Source organism: Nycticebus coucang, chromosome 10 (genome assembly GCF_027406575.1).
Source record: "Nycticebus coucang isolate mNycCou1 chromosome 10, mNycCou1.pri, whole genome shotgun sequence".
NCBI lineage: Eukaryota > Metazoa > Chordata > Mammalia > Primates > Lorisidae > Nycticebus > Nycticebus coucang.
The window spans coordinates 105,032,656-105,053,734 of record NC_069789.1 but is presented as its reverse complement, the minus strand read 5'-3'; the positions used below and the strand labels follow the sequence as shown (position 1 = coordinate 105,053,734).

At 41.6% G+C, this 21,079-nt stretch overlaps 1 protein-coding gene and 1 non-coding gene across 8 annotated transcripts in view; one reads left to right on the top strand and one right to left on the bottom strand.

The window, feature by feature from the left end:
* Positions 1-21,079, bottom strand: part of GON4L (gon-4 like) — a 107,212-nt gene that overhangs the window by 55,083 nt on the left and 31,050 nt on the right. For 6 of the 7 annotated variants that reach the window (XM_053604692.1, XM_053604686.1, XM_053604687.1 and 3 more), the window contains 7 exons: positions 20,909-20,983; positions 20,705-20,755; positions 19,136-19,186; positions 18,738-18,833; positions 16,622-16,741; positions 13,817-13,987; positions 6,408-6,600 (listed from right to left, as the gene is read on the bottom strand). In XM_053604692.1, coding sequence (XP_053460667.1) covers positions 6,408-6,600; positions 13,817-13,987; positions 16,622-16,741; positions 18,738-18,833; positions 19,136-19,186; positions 20,705-20,755; positions 20,909-20,983 — 757 coding nt within the window. Of the gene's footprint in view, positions 1-6,407; positions 6,601-13,816; positions 13,988-16,621; positions 16,742-18,737; positions 18,834-19,135; positions 19,187-20,704; positions 20,756-20,908; positions 20,984-21,079 lie in introns of those variants that run through there. The other variant, XM_053604693.1, reaches the window with a different exon arrangement.
* LOC128597954 (small nucleolar RNA SNORA70) lies at positions 15,620-15,758 on the top strand. Its single transcript, XR_008383489.1, has one exon. It is a non-coding gene; the product is annotated as a small nucleolar RNA SNORA70 (small nucleolar RNA).

The following is a 21,079-nucleotide window of genomic DNA, read 5'->3' as shown; positions in this document are numbered from 1 at the left end:
CCTTAGTACAGTGCCATGGTGTCACAGCTCACAGCAACCTCAAACTCTTGGGCTTAAGCAATTATCTTGCCTCAGCCTCCCAAGTTGCTGGGACTACAGGTACCTGCCACAATTCCAGCTACTTTTTTTTTTTTTTTTTTGGAGACAGAGTCTCACTATATCGCCCTCAGTCGAATGCTGTAGCATCACAGCTCACAGCAACCTCAAACTCTTGGGTTTAAGCAATTCTCTTGCCTTAGCCTCCCAAGTAGTAGCTGGGACTATAGGCCCCCGCCACAAGGCCCAGCTATTTTTTTGTTGTTGTTGTTGCAGTTGTTTAGCTGGCCTGGGCTGGGTTCGAAGCCACCACCCTCAGTGTATGTGGCTGGTGTCATAACCACTGTGCTACAGGCACCGAGCCATGCCTGGCTATTTTTTAAGAGACGAGGTCTTGCTCTGGCTCCGGCTGGTCTCAAACCCATGAGCTCAGGAAATCCACCCACCTCAGCCTCTCAGAATGCTAGGATTAAACGTGTGAACCACCATGTTCAGCATTAAAGATGAACACTTTATACTGGTCAAAGGAACAATACAACAAGAAGACATTCAATTTTAAATATTTATACACCCAACTTAAATGCTCCTGAAACAGACCTATTTGTCCCATAATGCCATTATAGAGACCTTAACACCACTCTGACAGAACTGGACAAATCCTCTAAACAGAAACTAAACGAAGATACAAAGGACTTAAAATATGACCCTAGAACAAATGGGATTAATAGACATGTACAGAACACACCATCCCAAAGCTAACAAATATACATTTTTCTCATCACCCCATGGTACATACTCCAAAACTGACCCCATCATAGGATACGAATCAAACCTCAACATAATTAAAAGAATAGAAATTATACCTTGTATCTTTTCAGATCATAAAGTAATAAAGGTGGAACTCAACTCCAACAAAAACATCCTAACACAAAGACATGGAAATTAAACAACCTTATGCTGAATGATAGTTGGGGTCAGAAGAAATAAAAGAGGAAATCATTAAATTCCTCAAACATAACAACAATGAAGACACAAGTTACCAAAACCTGTGGGATACAGCAAAAGCAATCTTAAGAGGGAAATTTATTGCATTAGATACCTACATTCAAAAAACAGAAAGACAGTACATCAACGAACTCATGAACCATTTTATGGAATTGGAAAAAGAACAATTTAATCCCAAACCCAGCACAAGAAAAGAAAGAACCAAAATTAATTCAGAGATGAATGAACTGAAAACAAAACAAACGTCCAGAAAATTGACAAAACAAAAAGTTGGTTTTTTGAAAAAATAAATAAAATCGATAAACCTTTGGCCAGATTAACTAGAAACAGAAAAGCAAAATCTCTAATAACCTCAATCAAAAACAAGAAAGGGGAAATAACAGCAGATGACACAGAGATACAAGAGATCATCTCTGAGTACTATAAGAAACCCTATGCCCAGAAAGTTGACAATGTAGAAGAAAAGGATCAATTCCTGGAATCACCTTCTCCCCAGACTTAATCAAAAAGAAACAGATCCCATGAACAGACTGATTTCAAGAACTAAGATCAAAGAAACAGTAAAAAAAAACTCCCAACAAAAAAAAAAAGCCCTGGTCCAGATAGCATCACACCAGAATTCTATTAAACCTTCAAAGAAGAGCTTATACCCATACTGAAGAAATTATTCCAAAAAATTGAGTAGGAAGGAATCTTCCCTAACACAGTCTACAAAGCAAACATAGCCCTGATACCAAAACCAGGAAAAGATCCCACCAAAAAGGAGAATTTCAGACCAATCTCACTAATGTCGCAAAAATTCTCAACAAAATCATAGTCAATAGATTAGAGCTACACGTTAAAAAAAATCATTCAACATGATGAAGTAGGCTTCATCCCAGGGATGCAAGGTTGGTTTAATATACACAAGTCCATAAACATAATTCAGCATATCAACAGAAGCAAAAACAAACCATATGATCCTCTCAATAGATGCGGAAAAAGCATTCGATAAAATTCAGCATCCTTTTCTAATTAGAATACTTACAAATATAGGCATAGGTGGCACATTTCTTAATCTGATCAAAGCATCTACAACAAACCCACAGATTTTATTTATATATATGTGTATGTGTGTGTGTATATATATATATATATTTTTTTTTTTTTTTCCCCCCTTTGGAGACAGAGTTTCACTCTGTTTCCCTCAGTAGAGGGCTGTAGCGTCACAGCTCACAGCAACCTCAAGCTCTTGGGCTTAAGCGATTCTCTTGCCTCAGCTCCCAAGTAGCTGGGACTACAGGTGCCCACCACAATGCCCAGCTGTCTTTGGCTATCTTTTTGTTGCAGCTGTTTAGTTGGCCAGGACTGGGTTCAAACCCGCCACCCTCAGTGTAGGTGGCTGGCATCGTAAACACTCTGCTACAGGCACCAGGCCAAACCCACAGAAAATATCATACTGAATGGAGTAAAACTGAAAGCTTTTCCACTTAGAACTGGAACCAGACAAGGTTGTCCTCTACCACCAGTACTATTCAACATAGTTCTGGAAGTTCTAGCCAATACAATCAGGCAAGAGAAAGAAATAAAAGGCATCCAAATGGGTGCAGAGAGGGTCAACCTCCCACTCTTTGTCAACAATATGATTTTATAATTAGAGAATCCCAAAGACTCAACCAGACTCCTGGAAGTGATCAAAAAAAATACAGCAATGTCTCAGGATATAAAATTAACGTCCAGGCTCAGTGGCTGTGGCTCAAGTGGCTAAGGCGCCAGCCACATACACCTGAGCTGGCGGGATGGAATCCAGCCCTGGCCTGCCAAACAACAATGACAGCTGCAACCAAGAGTTGTGGCAGGCGCCTGTAGTCCCAGCTACTTGGGAGGCAGAGACAGGAGGCAGGAGACTCGCTTGAGTCCAGGAGTTGGAGGTTGCTGTGATGCCATAGCACTCTACCCAGGGTGACAGCTTGAGGCTCTATCTCCAAAAAAAAAAAAAAAAAAAAAAAAAAAATCAACATCCACAAATCAGCAGCCTTTGTATATGCTAATAACAGCCAAGATGAGAAGCTAATCAGTTCCCTTCACAGTAGCTTAAAAAAAAAATGAAATAGGGCGGCGCCTGTGGCTCAAGGAGTAGGGCGCCGGTCCCATATGCCAGAGGTGGCGGGTTCAAACCCAGCCCCGGCCAAAAATCACAAAAAAAAAAAAAAAAATGAAATATCTAGGAATATACATAACAAAAAAGGTGAAGGACCTCTACAAAGAAAACTATGAAACCCTAAGAAAAAACAGCAGGAGAGGGCGGCGCCTGTGGCTCAAAGGGGTAGGGCTCCGGCCCCATATGCCAGAGGTGTCGGGTTCAAACCCAACTCCAGCAAAAAAAAACAGCAAAAAATTTAAAAAAATAAAGAAACAGCAGAAGATATTAACAAATGGAAAAACATACCATGCTCTTGGCTGGGAAGAACCACCACTGTAAAAATGTCTATACTACTGAAAGCAATCTACAGATGCAATGCAATCCCCATTAAAATACCATCATCATACTTTCAAAAAGTAGAAAAAATAATTCTTCGTTTTACCCTACACAAGCCAAGGCAATTCTTAGTAATAAAAACAAAGCCAGGGGATCAAGCCAGACTTTGTTATACTAAAAAGCCATTGTGATCAAAACAGCATGGTATTGCCACAAAAATAGAGATGCTGACGTTTGGAAACGAACAGAAAACCATGAGATGAAACCAACATCTTACAGCCACCTGATCTCTGATACACCAAACAAGAACATACACCAGGGAAAAGAATCCCTATTCAATAAATGGTGCTGGAAGAACTGGATAACCACATATAAAAGACTGAAACTGGACCAACACCTCTCACCACTTACAAAAATTGATTCAAGATGGATAAAAGGTTTATTTTATTTTATTATTTCAGGCATGAAATAATAAAAATCCTCAAAGAAAGTGTAGGGAAAATGCTTGAAGATTATCAGCCTGGGGAAAGATTTTATGCAGAAGTCTTAGGTGGCAATTGCATTAACAACAAAAGTAAACAAATGGGACTTAATTAAAATGAAAAGCTTCTGTACAGCTAAGGAGACAGAAACCAAAACAGACAACCTTCAGAATGGAAAAAGGTATTTGCATATTAAGAATCGGACAAAAACTTGATAACTATGATCTATAGACAACTCAAAAAAAGACCAAACAATCCCATATATCATTGGGCAATAGAGATGCATAGAACCTTCTCTAAGAAGGCAGAAAAATGGCTAACAAACATAGGAAAAAATGCTTATCGTCCATAATCATCAGAGAAATGCAAATCAAAACTGCCCTGAGATATCACCTAAGCCCAGTGAGAAGGGACCACATCACAAACTCTCAAAGCTATAGATGTTGGCAAGATGTGGAGAGAAGGGAACACTTTTACACTGCTGGTGGGACCGGAAACTAATAAAATCTTTTTGGAAGGAAGAATGGAGAATCCTAAAAGAACTTAAATTAGACCTCCCATTTGATACTGCGATCCCATTACTAGGCATCTACCCAGAAGAAAAAAAAATCCTCTTATCATAAGGACATTTGCCCTAGACTGTTTATCACAGCTCAATTTATAATCACCAAAATGTGGAAACAGCCTAAATGCCCACCAACCCAGAAATAGATTAACAAGCTGTGGTATATGTATACCATGGAATACTATTCAGCCATTAAAAAAGATGGGAGACTATGCATCTTTTGTATTAACCTGGATGGGGGTGGAACACGTTCTTCTAAGTAAAGCATCACAAGAATGGAGAAGCAAGAATCCAATGTTCTCTATTCTAATATGAAGGCAGAAGATGAGCTAATATAAGGGGAGGGAGGGTAAAGGAATGAGCAAGTGGGGAGAGGGGAGGAGGGTGAGGGAAGAAGGGTCACAGTGTGTGGCACACCTCTTGGAAGTGGGACACAATTATAAAAGGGACTTTATCTAACAGATGCAATCAGTGTAACCTAATTCTTTGTACACTCAATGAATCCCAAATAATAAAAATTAATTAATTGAAAAAAAAAAAAACAAAAAAAACCGGGCGGCGCCTATGGCTCAGTGAGTAGGGCGCCAGCCCCATATGCCGAGGGTGGCGGGTTCAAACCCAGCCCCGGCCAAACTGCAACAACAACAACAAAAATAGCCGGGCGTTGTGGCGGGCGCCTGTAGTCCCAGCTGCTCGGGAGGCTGAGGCAAGAGAATCGCGTAAGCCCAAGAGTTAGAGGTTGCTGTGAGCCGTGTGACGCCACGGCACTCTACCCGAGGGCGGTACAGTGAGACTCTGTCTCTACAAAAAAAAAAAAAAAAACCTCACATCCTTTCTAGAAATGATTTCATATCCCAAAACCTCTCTGATTGAGGTGTGTTCCTAGTCCTAGAATACTAAACTGGGTTCAGTCCTAGCAGTACAACAAATTGTTTCTGGAACGTTGAGCAAGACCATGAATTTCTCTGAGATTTCACTCTCTATAAAATGGTTAGAACTGTTGGTCCTATCCATTTCTTTTTGCAAAGATTTTAAACATAGATGTCACAGACCTCTATGATGGTAGGAAAGAAAATGTCAATAAATGAACTTCAAGAGCTAAATACCCTGAAAATCAAAAACTTTATGTATGTACATTTTTCAGGTGGAAGGCTGCATAGTTTTCATCAGATTCTCAAAGGCGTAAATAATAGAAAACTCAGAAGCTTAGACTCCTATCAGAAAGATTAATGGGGCTCGGCGCCTGTGGCTCAAGTGGCTGGGGCGCCAGCCACATACACCTGACCTGGCAGGTTTGAATCCAGACCGGACCCATCAAACAACAATGATGGCTACAACTAAAAAATAGCCAGGCATTGTGGCTGGCACCTGTAGTCCCAGCTACTTGGGAGTCAGAGGCAGGAGAATCACTTGAGCCCAGGAGTTGGAGGTTGCTGTGAGCTGTAATGCCAAGACACTCTACTCAGGGCAACAGATTGAGGCTCTGTCTCAAAAAAAAGAAAATCATACATAAAATTCTGTGTGCATGTACATTTCAAGGGATTCAAATCTTAGTACTCAAAAGATCTAAAATGATTCTTTTGTTCTTTATTTTTTAAGCTGGAGGAGGGGAGGGCAAAAGGAGGAGAGGTATTCCTTTTTTTCTCATTAAAGATGAGATTATGAGCTCCAACCCAAAAGGATTCTTTACAAAAAAAAAAAAGAAGAAAAAAAATTAACTATCAATTTAAGATAAATTATCAATAAACAAATTAAATTCAATTAACACAAAACAGACCATTCTTTAAGATTCCAACTAATAAAATCTTTATCACAGAGATAACAGACAGAATAGATAATAAATGCAAACAAAATCATTTACCTTCATTCCCCACATCATCATTCATTAGTCCCCCTAGCCACATCTTCCAGTCCTCATCATCTGCTGTATTGGGATCATACATATCTGGGGTGATATCTGGAGCTTGGAGCTCTGCCTCTAGTTGGCCCAGGGGAACATCTTTCAGGGGCATCTTAGAACGTGTTCGAAATGCAATAAGACTGTCATCCATGGGCTAGCCAATGGAGAAAGAAAAAAACTGTCACTGAGTAAATAATATTTCCAAATTCTCCAATTCTCTTCATCTCCACTGTATTTCCCATTTTTGACTAAATTACAAGACCTGTCTTCTAAACAACTTGGGTTTATTATTGTTTGCCTGCAAACTTGAAGGAACATGCCGTAGGCCAAGGCAGGTGGATTACCTGAGCTCACAGGTTCAAGACAACCCTGAGCCAGAGGGAAATCCCATCTCTAAAAATAAAAAATAGCCAGGCATTGTGGCAGGCTCCTGTAGTTCTAGCTACTCGGGAGGCTAAGACAAGAGAATAGCTTAAGCCCAAGAGTTTGAGGTTGCTGTGAGCTGTGACACTACAGCACTCTACCGAGGGTGACATAGTGAGACTCTGTCTCAAAATAAAATAAAGAGAATCTCTTGAGCCCAAAAGTTTGAGGTTGTTATGCGCTACGACACTCTACCAAGGATTGCAAAGTGAGACTCTCTTTCAAAAAAAAAAAAAAAACAGAAAGAAAGAAAAGAAAATTATGCCAGGCGGCACCTGTGGCTCAGTGAGTAGGGCGCCGGCCCCATGTACCAAGGGTGGCAGGTTCAAACCCAGCCCTGGCTGAACTGCAACCAAAAAATAGCAGGGCGTTGTGGTGGGCGCCTGTAGTCCAAGCTGCTCGGGAGGCTAAGGCAAGAGAATCGCGTAAGCCCAAGAGCTAGAGGTTGCTGTGAGCCCTGTGACGTCATGGCACTCTACCGAGGGCAGTAAAGTGAGACTCTGTCTCTACAAAAAAAAAAAAGAAAAGAAATATGCCATAAGTTTGAAACTTTCAGGCTCAGCACCCATAGCACAGCGGTTACAACGCCAGCCACGTACCCCAAGGCTGGAGGGTTCAAACCCAGCCAGGGCCAGCTAAACAACGACAAATGCAACAAAAAATAGCCGAGTGTTGTGGTGGGTGCCTATAGTCCCAGCTACTGGGAGGCTGAGGCAAGAGAATCGCTTAAGCACAGAAGTTTGAGGTTGCTGTGAGCTCTGATGCCACAGCAGTCGACGGAGGGCAACATAGTGAGACTCTGTCTCAAAAAAAAAAAAAAAAAAAATCTACCCTTTTAAAGTATATATAATTGAGGCCAGGCACAGTGGCTCACATCTGTAATCCCAGTACTTGGGAGGTGAAGGCAGGTGGATTGCCTGAGCTCACAGGTTGGAGACCAGCCTGCAGAGCAAGACCCCGTCTCTAAAAAATAGCCGGGCATTGTGGCAGGCACCTATAGTCCCAGCTGCTTGGAAGGCTGAGGCAAGAGGAGATCGCTTGAACCCAAGAGTTAGAGGTTGCTATGAGCTAAGACACCACGGCACTCTACCAAGGGTGACCAAGTGAGACTCTGTCTCAAAAAAAAATAAAAATGAAAAATAAAGTATGTATAATTGAATGAACATTACTATATTCATAGTTTATGTAACCACTACCACTATCTAATTGCAGAACATTTTCATTAACCCATAAAGCTCATACCCATTAGCAGTCACTTCCTTTTGCCTCTCTTCCCCACCCCCTATTAACCATTAATTTATGTCCTGTCTCCACAGATTGGCTTCTGTTGGACACTTCATATGCATAATACAATAATACAATGTGTGGCCTGTCTCTGGTTGCTTTCACACAACAGAACATTCGAAGATCACCCTTAGTATAACATGTATCAGTACTTCCTTTTTATTACTCAAGAATATTCCACAACTCAAATGCTACCTAAGAAATACAAACAGTGTGACCTAATTAATTGTATGAACCTTATGTTAATCCGAAATAAAAAATTCATACCTTAGTGGGTATGAATATTCCACTGTATGGATATATAACATTTTACCCCTTTATTAGTTGATGGGCATTTGGTTTGTTTGCACTTTGGGGCTATCAAGAATAATACTGCTGGGCAGTGCCTGTGGCTCAGTGGGTAGGGTGCCAGCCCCATATACTAAGGGTGGCAGGTTCAAACCTGGCACCAGCCAGCTAAAAACAGCAGTAGCAACTGCAACAAAAAATAGCCAGGCATTGTGGCAGGCGCCTGTAGTCCCAAGCTACTTGGGAGGCTGAGACAAGAGAATTGCTTAAGCCCAAGAGTTGGAGGTTACTGTGAGCTGTGATGCTACGGCACTCTACCAAGGGCAACGGAGTGAGACTCTGTCTCAAAAAAAAGAAAAGAAAAAGAACAATACTGCTGCTGGGCTTGGTGGCTCACTCCTGTAAGCCTAACACTCTGGGAGGCCAAGAGGAGTGGATTGCCTAAACTCACAGGTTAGAGACCAGCTTGAGCCAGAGCAAGACCTTGTCTCTAAAAATGGTCAGGTGTTGTGTGGTGCCTATGGCTCAGTGGGCAGGGCACCAGCCCCATATACCGAGGGTGGCCGGTTCAAACCCGGCCCCGGCCAAACTGCAACCAAAAAATAGCCAGGCGTTATGGCTGATGCCTGTTGTCCTAGCTACTTGGGAGGCTGCAGCAAGGGAATCGCCTAATCCCAGGAGTTGGAGGTTGCTGTGAGCTGTGTGATGCCACATCACTCTACAGGCAATAAAGTGAAACTCTGTCTCTATAAAAAAAAAAAAAAAAGAAAAAATGGTCAGGTGTTGTGGCAGGTGCCTGCAGTCCCACCTACTTAGAAGGCTGAGGCAAGAGAATCACTTAAGCCCAAGAGTTTGGAGTTGTGAGCTGTGACACTATAGCACTCTACTGAGGGCAACAAAGTGAGACTCTATCTCAAAAAAAAAAAAAAAAAAACAATTGCTGTATTTTGTATAGACATATGTTTATATGTTTTCAGATTTCCTGCAGTAGAACTGCTGGCTCATACAATAATTATATTTAACTTCGTGAGGAACTGCTTTTCACAGTAGCTATACCATTTTACATTCTCATCAGCACTGTATATGTCGACATTTCTCCACACTGTTGTCAAAACTTGTTATTATCCATCATGTATTAGTGGGTATGATTATATCATTATACTTTGGATTTCTATTTCCATAATGACTAATAATGTTCAGCACCTTTTCGTGTTCTTATTGGCAATGAAAAGTATACCTTTTTAGGAGAAATGTCTATTCATATCCTTTGCCCATTTTTTTGTTGTTGTTGTTGTTGTTGTTGTTTTGTTTTGAGACAGTCTCACTTTCTTGCCCTGGGTAGAGTGTCATGGCGTCATAGCTCGCAGCAACCTCAAACTCTTGGACTTCAGCAAACCTCCTGCCTTAGCTTCCCAAGTAGCTGAGACTATGGTGCCCACCACAATGCCTGGCTAGTTTTTCTATTTTTGGTAGAAACTAGGTCTCACTTTTGCTCAGGCTGGTCTCAAACTCCTGAGCTCAGGCAATCCACCTGCCTCCGCCTTTCAGAGTGCTAGGATCACATATGTAAGCCACCTAGCCCAGCCTCTTTTACCTATTTTTGAACTGGGTCTTTTTATTATTAAGTTGTAAGAGCTCTTTATATATTATGGATATAAGTCCTTTATCAGATATGTAACTTACTAATATTTCCTCCCTTCTGTGGCAGTCTTCACTTTCTTTTTTTGATACAGAGCCTCACTTTCGTGCCCTTGGTAGAATGCCGTAGCATCATCACAGCTCACGGCAACCTCAAACTCTAGGGCTCAAGAAATCCTCCTGCCTCAGCCTCATAAGTAGCTGTGACTACAGGCACCCACCACAATGCCCAGCTACAGGATCTCACTCTTGCTCAACGTGGTCTCAAACTCCCAAACTCAGGCAATCCACCTACCTCAGCCTCCCAAAGTGTTAGAAGTATAGGTGTGAGCCACTGTGCTCAGCAGTCTTTATTTTTTTAAGCACTAAAGTTTTTAGTTTTCATAAGATCTAATACTAACGTATTTATTTTTTCTTTTATTGCTGCTTGTTCTTTGGTGTTATAACTAAGAAACCACTACCTATGTGAAGGTCACAAAGATTTACTTCTATGTTTTCTCTTAAGAGTTAGTTTTATTTTTAAGTTGATAATCCATTCTGAGTTAATTTTTATTTACGCTATGAGGTAAGGGTTCAGCTTCATTCTTTTGCATAGGCATTTCCAGTTGTCCCAGCAGTATTTGTTGAAAAGACTATTCCTACCCCTCATTAAGTGGTATGGCATACTCATCAAAAATCGACTGACCATAAATCTAAGGGGTTATTTCCATACACTTTAATTTTGTTCTACAGATTTGTTATGTCTATCCTTATGCCAGTACTACAAGTTCTTGATTACCGTAACTTTGTAGCAAGTTTTAAAAAAAGAAAATATAAAATATCCATCTTTCTTTGTTCTTTTTCTTTTTTTTTTTTTTCTTAGAGACAGAGTCTTCCTCTGTCACCCAGGATGGCGTGCAGTGGCTTCATCACAGCTCACTGAAACTGCAAATGGCTGGGGGGTTCAATTAATGCTCCTGCCTCAGCCTCCCAAATAGCTGGGACTACAGACATGCACCACCATGGCCAGCTAATTTTTTCCAGTTTTACTAGAGATGGTGTCTCACTCTTGCTCAAGCCAATGTCAAACTCCTGAGCTTAAGTGATCCTCCTGCCTCAGCCTCCCAGAGTGCTAGGATTACTCATGTGAGCCACCTCGCCTGGCCTGTTTATTCTTTTTCAAGATTACTTTGGTTATTCTGGGCCCTGGCATTGACAAGATTAGCGTGTCAATTTCCACAAAAATGGTAGCTTGGATTTAAATAGGAATTATATTAAATCTATAGATCAACTTGGCAAGATCTATCTAAATTACATAGTATCAACTTTCTAATAGGCTTCTGTTTACTCTCTTGTTCTAAACTATAGTACAATTACAACACTTTGAGCATAGGGTTTTTTTTTTCTTTTTGGCCGGGGCTGGGTTTGAACCCACCACCTTTGGCATATGGGGCCGGCGCCTTACTCCTTTGAGCCACAGTTGCTGCCCAAGAGATTTTTTTTTATGTTTATAGAGACAAGGTCTCAATCTGTCACCCAGACTAGAAAGCAGAGGCCTAACCATACCTCACCATAACATCAAACTCCTGAGTTCTGAGTAGCTAGGACTACAGGAATACATCACCATGCTAAATTTTTTTTTCATTCTTTTGTTATATCAGATAAATATGAGGGTACAAACCAGTAGGTTATAATTTACACACAACAGGTAAAAATCAGAGTTGTAGTTGTGTCCTACACTCAGCAAGTGTGCCATAATATATCTATTCATTGTGGGAAGCTACTGAACTCTCTTCCCCCCCATCCCTCCTTGAGTTTGAGATTTTTCTCCCATGGGGGTCTGTGATTATTAATCTCCTAATCTCAAATTGGTATTGAGCACACATGATGCTTGTTTTTCCAATCCTGTGATACCTTACTTAGGAGAATATTCTCCAAATCCAACCAAGTTGTTACAAAAGATGCAAAATTTCCATCTTTATTGAGAGATGGAAATAGTACTCCATGGTATACACAGACCATAGTTTATTATCCTTTCACGTGTTGATGGGCACTTGGGCTGTCTCCACACCTTTGCAACTGTAAACTGTAAACTAGTGCAAATGTCCCTGTGGCAAAATTACTCTTTCATTTGGGTAAAAACCTAGTAGTGGAACTTCAGGGTCAAATGGTAGCTCTAATTTTAGTTCTTTGAGGATTCTCCATACTTCTTTCAATAGAAGCTGTGCTAGTTTGAAGTCCTATCATTGTGGATGAGTGTTCCCTTCTCTCCACAACACATCAGCAACCACTGTTTTCGGACCTTGTGACATGGCCATTCTCACTGGGGATAGGTGGTATCTCAGAGTGGTTTTGATTTGCATTCCTCTGATAATTAAGGATGATGAGCATTTTTCATGTGTTTATTGGCCATTCTTCTGTCTTTCCGAGAGAAGTGTCTAATCATGTATCTTGCCTCATTTTTAACGGGGTTCTTTGCTCCTTTTTTGTTGATAAACTTCAGTTCACTATAGATTCTGGTGATTAGCCTTTTGTTGGATTCACATCATGCAAATGACTTCTCTCATACTGAAAGCTGTCTTTTTGCATTGTGAATTGTGTCCTCAGCTGTGTAAAATTTTTTATCTTGATCAGGTCCTATTTACTTATTTTTATTGCTGTTGCAATTGCCAGTGGGGTCTTCCTCATAAATTCTTTCCCTAGGCCAATAAGATCAAGAGTTTTCCCCACACTATTTTCTAGGGTTTTTAATTGTTTTGTGTCTTAGATTTAGATGCTTTATCCATCATGAGTTAGTTTTTCTAAGTAGAGACAGGTGCGGGTTCAGTTTCAGTCTCGCACATTTGTATGCTAACCAGTTTTCTCAGCACCATTTTTTTTTTTTTGTAGAGACAGAGTCTCACTGTACCGCCCTCGGGTAGAGTGCTGTGGCGTCACATGGCTCACAGCAACCTCTAACTCTTGGGCTTACGCAATTCTCCTGCCTCAGCCTCCCGAGCAGCTGGGACTACAGGCGCCCGCCACAACGCCCGGCTATTTTCTTTGTTGCAGTTTGGCCAGGGCTGGGTTTGAACCCGCCACCCTCAGCATACGGGGCCAGCACCCTACTCACTGAGCCACAGGCGCCGCCCAGCACCATTTTTTTTTTTTTTAATTGAGACACAGTCTCAAGCTGTGGCCCTGGGTAGAGTGCCATGGCAACACAGATCACAGCAACCTCCAACTCTTGGGTTCAAGCAATCCTCTTGCCTCAGTTTTTCTATTTTTAGTAGAGACGAGGTCTCACCCTGGCTCAGGCTGGTCTTGAACCTATGAGTTCATGACAACTGCAACCACAAAAAACTGCCTCAGCCTCCCAGAGTACTAGGATTGCAGGCATGAATGAGCCACTGTGCCCGGCCCCAGCACCCTTTATTAAACAGGGATTCTTTTCCCCAGTGAATGCTTCTGTTTGTTTTGTTAAAGATTAGATGATGATATAAGACTGGTTTCGTCTCTGGATTCTGTATTCTGTTCCAGAGATCTATGTCTTTATTTTTATAGCCATGCTAATTTTTATTTTATTTTTTTGTAGAAACAAGGTCTTGTTATGTTGCCCAGGCTGGCCTCAAATGATCCTTCCACCTCAACCTCCCAAAATCCTAGGATTGCAGGTGTGAGCCATCACACCCCACCCTCTCACCCTTTTCAACCTGAGCACCAACTAAAATTACTCCACTTGACTTTCTCACTGTAACTTTCATAGTTACAACGTTTACCTGGAAAGAATCCATGCAGACTGGACTGGAAGCCAGCTCCTCATCAACCGCATGCAACTTCTCCATGAAAGTACTATCCTTGGTCTGTTTTGGCTTTGGAGGAGGCGGGGGCCCCATGGGTACTACCTCAGCACTGATGTGCCTGATGGTAGGTGTAGTGACTTTCTCAGCCTGATTAAAAGAGGAAAGATTTTTTAACAATTAAAAAAAAGAAGGGGGTGTTAAAAAAAAAAGAAGGGGGAGGAAGAATCAGCTCAAATATAGGATATTCCACAATTGACTACTAGCTATTTATTTTAAACTGCACACGAACTTTATAGACACCCTATACTTTGCCCCAAAGATCCCAAGATGGAGTTACTCTTTCCTTCCAAAAACATGCTATAGGATTAATTGTTTGTTTGTGGTTTTTTTTGCAGTTTTTTTGGCCGGGACTGGGCTTGAACCCACCACCTCTGGCATATGGGGTCAGTGTCTTACTCCTTTGAGCCACAGGTGCTGCCTTTTATTTCTTTTTGAAAGAGTCTCACTATGTCATCCTTGGTAGAGAGCTGTGGCATCACAGCTCACAGCAACCTCCAACTCTTAGGCTTAAGCGATTCTCTTGCCTTAGCCTCCCAAGCAGCTGAGACTACAGATGCCCACCACAACACCTGGCTATTTATTTATTTTTTATTTATTTATTTATTTATTTTTGTTTGTTTGCAGTTTTTGACCAGGGCTGGGTTTGAACCCACCACCTCCAGCATATGGGGCTGGCACCCTACTTCATTGAGCCACAGGTGCCACCTGGCTATTTATTTTTTTGTGGTTGCGGTTGTCATTGTTGTTTTAGCTGGTCCGAGCCAGGTTCAAATCTGCCAGCCCTGGTATATGTGGCTGGTGCCCTACCCACTGAACTACAGATGCAGCTGGATCAATTGTATTTTTAACAAACTGCTTGGCAGATGCTAAAATAAAAAACAAAAACAAAAAATAAATTAAAAAGGAAGGAAAGAAGAGGAGGAGAGGAGCGGAGGAGAGAAGAAAAAAGGAAAGGAAAGGAAGGGAAAAGAAAGAAAAGAGAGGGTAGTGCCTGTGGCTCAAGGAGTGGGGCACCATATACCAAGGGTGGTGAGTTCAAGCCCAGCCCTGGCCAAAACTGAAAAAAAAAAAGAAAAGGAAAAGAGAAAAAGGTAGGTCTTCCATATGCTATTGACCTTTTTTTTCTTTGTAGAGACAGAGTCTCACTGTACCGCCCTCGGGTAGAGTGCCGTGGCGTCAAACGGCTCACAGCAACCTCCAACTCCTGGGCTTACGCGATTCTCTGGCCTCAGCCTCCCCAGCAGCTGGGACTACAGGCGCCCGCCACAACGCCCGGCTATTTTTTGGTTGCAGTTTGGCCGGGGCTGGGTTTGAACCCGCCACCCTCGGCATATGGGGCCGGCGCCCTGCTCACTGAGCCACAGGAGCCGCCCTTGACCTTTTTTTTCTAATCTAGTTAAAAGTACATAAAAACTGGGCAGCGGCTATGGCTCAGTGGGTAGGGCACTGGCCCCATATACTGAGGGTGGTGGGTTCAAACCCAGCCCCAGCCAACAAAAAAATACCCGGGTACTGTGGCGGGCGCCTGTAGTCCCAGCTACTCGGGAGGCTGAGGCAAGAGAATCGCCTAAGCCCAGGAGTTGGAGGTTGCTGTGAGCTGTGTAACACCACGGCACTCTACCAAGGGTGATAAAGGAAGACTCTGTCGCTACCAAAAAAAAAAAAAGTACATAAAAACTATCAAGTATGCCAATCTAATTAGGTTTCATCCTATTTCCAGTGAAGCCAATAGAATGCTACTTAGGTTACCAAAAATGGAAATCTACCTGGTATGCAGTGGCTGCAAACAGCAGCCTCCTTGGTAGTGTACGCAGCCTGTTGATTGTATAGGTTGCTCTAAGGGACCTTGGAGACATTCCTTTCCAATACATGTTCATGTGTTAGACCTTGTGCTATCCCCAATCTAGGCTCCTGACAGGTATGCGTGGTGCCTTTGGAAAGCCCCAGGGCACTGTGGCCAGGGTTCACATTGGCCAAGTCATCATGTCCATCTGCACCAAACTACAGAACAAGGAGCATGTGACTGAGGTCCTTCGCAGGGCCAAGTTCAAGTTCCCTGGCGGTCAGAAGATTCACATCTCCAAGAAATGGGGTTTTACGAAGTTTAACTCAGATGAATTTGAAGACATGGTGGCTGAGAAGCGACTCATCCCAGATGGCTGTGGGGTCAAAATACATCCCCAATCGTGACCCCCTGGACAAGTGGTGGACCCTGCACTCGTGAGGACTTAATACTGTGTTGTCTATCAATTGTACCTACCAATAATAAATCCTACTTCCTGTCCAAAAAAAAAAAAAAAATTATCTGGGGTGGCACCTGTGGCTCAGTGAATAGGGCACTGGCCCCATATACCAAGGATGGCAGGTTCAAACCTGGCCCCACCAAAACTGCAACAACAAATAAAATAAAATAAAAATAATCTTCAAAAAAATTAAACAAATAAAACAAATATGTGTCTCAAAAAAAAAAAAAGGAAATCTAATAAAAATGGCTTTTATGACAATATTAGAAAACATAGGTATAAGAAAAGAAAGAAACTCCACTAACTGTGCATTTCTGATCCCTCAGAAAAGTTCTTTCCTTGCCTACCGGTCCTGGTCTTCCTTAACTGCTTATTGACTGATGGACTTCAAGAACAGAGGCCAGCCCTGAGTCACCCCAGATAATAAAGCACTCACACACTTCTATCTAAATCTCTCTCCTGTATGGCACTGACTCACCTCTGATAACATGCCACTCTCTTCATCTGTCTCAGTCATCTCAGAAGACTGCCTCAATCTGGATTTCTTTGACCCACGTGGAGACGAAGCAGTACTTTCAACATCACTTTCCAACAAGCTCTACAAAACAAATCCAGCACACTCTTATATTTATGCCCCTAATATCCATTCCACAGTTTGAAATATCTCAAGAGAATTAATCACAAAATTCAATCACTCAATTAATCAAAGTAATAGAAAATAAAATTTAGGGCAATAACTGTGGCTCCCATATACCAAGGGTGGGGAGTTCAAACTCGGCCCCAGCCAGCTAAAACAGCAGTGATAACTGCAACCAAAAAAGCCGGACATTGTGGTGGGCACCTGTAGTCCCAGCTACTTGGGAGGCTGAGGCAAGAGAATTGCTTAAGCCCGAGAATTGCTTAAGCCCAAGAGTTTGAGGTTCCTGTGAGCTATGATGCCACAACACTTTACCCAGTGTGATGGAGACTCTATCTAAAAAAAAAAAGGGTTGGGTACAGTGCCTCACAACTATAATCCTAGCACTCAGGGAGGCTGAGCCAAGTGGATTGCCTGAGCTCAGGAGTTTAAGAACAGCCTGAGGAAGAGTGAGACACCATCTCTAAAACTATCCAGGCATTGTGGTAGGTGCCTACAGTCTCAGCTACTTGGGAAACAAAGGCAAGAGGATCACTTGAGCCCAAGAGTTTGAGGTCGCTGTAAACTATGACGCCATGGCACTCTATGATGCCAAGGGTGACAAAGTGAGACTGTATCTCAAAAAAAGAAGAAACAATTCAAAGAACGCATTAAGAAACAAATCATACTCTAAGAACCCAATGTGACAAAAACAAAAGATAGATAAAATAAAAAGACTCTAAAAAAAACATAAAAATAAAGAAACAAGTCAAAGAATTATATTAATGAAAATCAACAAACTATAGTTAAAAACAACAGTATAGGTGACTCAAAACAACATTAAACAAAAAAAGACCAGGAACAAAAGAACCCATATACATATATGGGTTCCTATATATAAAGTTCAGAAGCAATAGAAACTAAACTAGTGTGTAGAGATGCATAATTAGGCAATATAACTATAAGGAAAAACAAAGTCCTTACCAAAAAGTTAGGATACTGGCTCGGCACCTGTAGCTCAGCGGCTAGGGTGCCAGCCACATACACTGGAGCTGGTGGGTTTGAATCCAGGCCAGGCCTGCCAAACAACAATGACAACTACAAACAAAAAATAGCCAGGCATTGTGGCAGGTGCCTATAGTCCCAGCTACTTGGGAGGCTGAGGCAAGAGAATCGCTTAACCCCAAGAGTTTGAGTTTGTTGTGAGCTGAGATGCCACAACACTCTACCGAGGGTGACATAGTGAAACTGTCTCAAAAAAAAAAAAAAAAAAGCAAAGAAAAAGTTAGGATACTGATTATTTTTAGAGGAGGGAGGTGATTGGGATTGGAAAGGGCATACAAGGGATATCCCAGCAATGTAGTGTTTCTTGACTTTGTTTGAAGTTTCATGATTTTTTTAAATAACTATAAAACTATATAATTATTTTGTAAATAATACAAATATAAAATTTTAACAATAAATTACATGATTATTTAAGCTGTATATTTTTATTCTATGCACATTTGTTTTCTTTTCTTTTTTCTTCTTTGAGACAGAGTGCCAGTCTTGAGTTCCATGGTATCAGCCAACCTCAAATTCCTAGGCTCAAGCAACACTCCTGCCTCAGCTTCCCAAGTAGCTTGGACTATAGGCAACTACCACAATACCCCTGGCTAAGACAGGGTCTCGCTCTTGCACAGGCTGGTCTCAAACTCCTGAGCTCCAGGGATCCTCCTGCCTCGCCCTCCCAGAGTGCTAGGATTACAGGAGTAAGCCACCACATCCAGCCATTCTATGCACATTTCCATGTTACATGACACACTGCATAAGTAAAAAAATTAAAGGAATATAAAGAAGAGAAAAAAAACCTCACAGTAAAGAAATGAATTGAAAAAAGAACCTATTTCAATGCTCTCTATAAAACAGGTATCATTACTAAGGAAGCAAGATACACCTTCCTTACGAAGCCAAATATTACCAACTAGCACTCACTGACCTCTTCAGCAGTCTCATCTTCTTCCTCATCATCTGGTTGATACTCTTCATCTGAGGAATCATCCTCTTCAAGATGGATATCCACAAACTGAGGGGGCTGCATTAATACAATTAGAAAGAAATTAAGTGATGGAAAACATAAATCAGATATATCTGGGGAAAAAAGAGAAAGAAAGAAGGGCAGAAAAAATCCTAAGAACATAACGTGCAACTACAGCAAGTACAAGAGGCAGGGGTTAAAGTGATTCCATGAGATGCAACCTAAGAGTAAAGGAATAGAAAAAAAATAAAGCTGGAATTAAGTCAAAAGGTAGGTCAAAAAAAGTAGGAAGTACTTAGGTTTCAAAATCTATGAAGTATCTTTCTAGAAAAGAAAAATATTACCTCTTCCAAGTTTACCTTAATTTCATTGGCCTTCTTGATTGGTGAAATATTCCATGTCGGAATTACCTACCAAGTAAGAATATAAATAATTAAGTAATCTTAACTAAAAGAGACTGTTTTTCATATTTACTTCATCTTTTCTTTTCCTTTTTCTTTTTTTGAGACAGATCCTCAAGCTGTCGTCACCCTGGGAAGAGTGCGGTGGCATCACAGCTCACAGCAACCTCCAACTCCTGGGCTTACACGATTCTCTTGCCTCAGCCTCCCAAGTAGCTGGGACTACAGGTGCCCGCCACAACGCCCAGCTATTTTTTGATTGTAGTTGTCACTGTTCTTTGGCAGTTCCAGGCTGAATTCGAACCCGCCAGCTCTGGTATATGTGGCTGGCACCTAAGCCGCTTGAGATACAAGTGCGGAGCCTTTTCTTTTTCTTTTTTGAGACAGAGTCTCACTTTGTCACCCTGGGTAAAGTGCATGGCATTGTAGCCCAGCTGTTTTTATTTATTTATTTATTTATTTTTGAGACAGAGCCTCAAGCTTTCACCCTGGGTAGAGTGCTGTGGCATCACAGCTCACAACAAGCTCCAACTCCTGGGCTCAAGCAATTCTCCTTCCTCTGCCTCCCAAGTAGCTGGGATAACAGGCACCTGCCACAACGCCTGGCTATTTTTTTGGTTGCAGCCGTCGTTGTTTGGCAGGCCCGGGCTGGATTCAAACCCGCCAGCTTAGGTGTATGTGGCTAGCACCTTAGCTGATTGAGCCACAGGTGCCAAGCCACCAGCTGTTTTTAGAGACAGGATCTTGCTCTGGCTCAGGCTGGTCTCCAACTCCTGAGCTGCCTGCCTGCCTCGGCCTCCCAGAGTGCTAAGATTATAAGCTTGAGCCGCCTAACCAGCCTTTTACTTCATCTTTAGCATCACAAAGAGCCATATACCTAACAAGTAGCTGCAGTGATCTGGGGGTGTTTATTATCCCTTGGTTATTTTCAAACATTTGTCAGAACTGGATAGAAGAAAAAGAGGAGGCCAGCATGGTGGCTCTTGCTTGAATATCCCAGCACTCTAGGAGGCAGGAGGATTGCTTCAGGTTTACCCACCTGTAGGATAATATTTACAAGTCATTTTAAACTCACACTGAGTTCACTTTGTGTGCTTGATGTAGGATATGTTTATTTCTAAATATTATCCTACAAGGTGGGCCCAAAAGTGTGCATTTTTAATAAGCACTCCTGAGGGACCTCACACCAACGTGATTTTGATGTAAGCAGTTCCTGGAACTCATTTTGAAAAACACTAGTCTAAACACTTTGCCACACATGTTACAATATGAACAGAGAAACCACCCACTCCTTGTTTCAACTATTTCAAATGGTTATCTATCTAGCACTTCCAAAAAGCAATACTTCATAGCAACTATAGTAAAAATAAACTATGATAGCAATTTCAGTATCATGTCTCTTCTCTTTTACAGTATTTCTTTGAAGAGGCAAACCCAGACCATGATCTTTCCTGTATTTTTCCCCTACAGGTGACCTAAAATTAATAGTATTTACCAAGCTAAATAAAGAACAAAAAGAACACTTACCACTCCCTTCTCCACTACTTCTTTCAGCTTAGAACGTGTCATTTTAGGTTCCTAAGCAGAGGGAAATGCAAAGAAAACAGTTCATAAAAATCTCCATGCGATGTTACCTTCACTCCCAGGTGTCAAACTGTTCACAATCTCCCAAGTAACCTCTACAGATAACTCTGTACCATGACATAGAAAGGATGACAATCAACTACTCACAAACATTGGCATATCTTCTGTCTCGCTGATGGCTGCTTTCATCATAGCTACCACGTGTTCATTTGTGATCACTTCCTGAAGAAAGATGAAATTTCACTTTATACAATGAGAGTTTGTCACCTAGACAATACTCATCTCTGTGTAATCCTGCTAGACCTATGTAGAAGATAA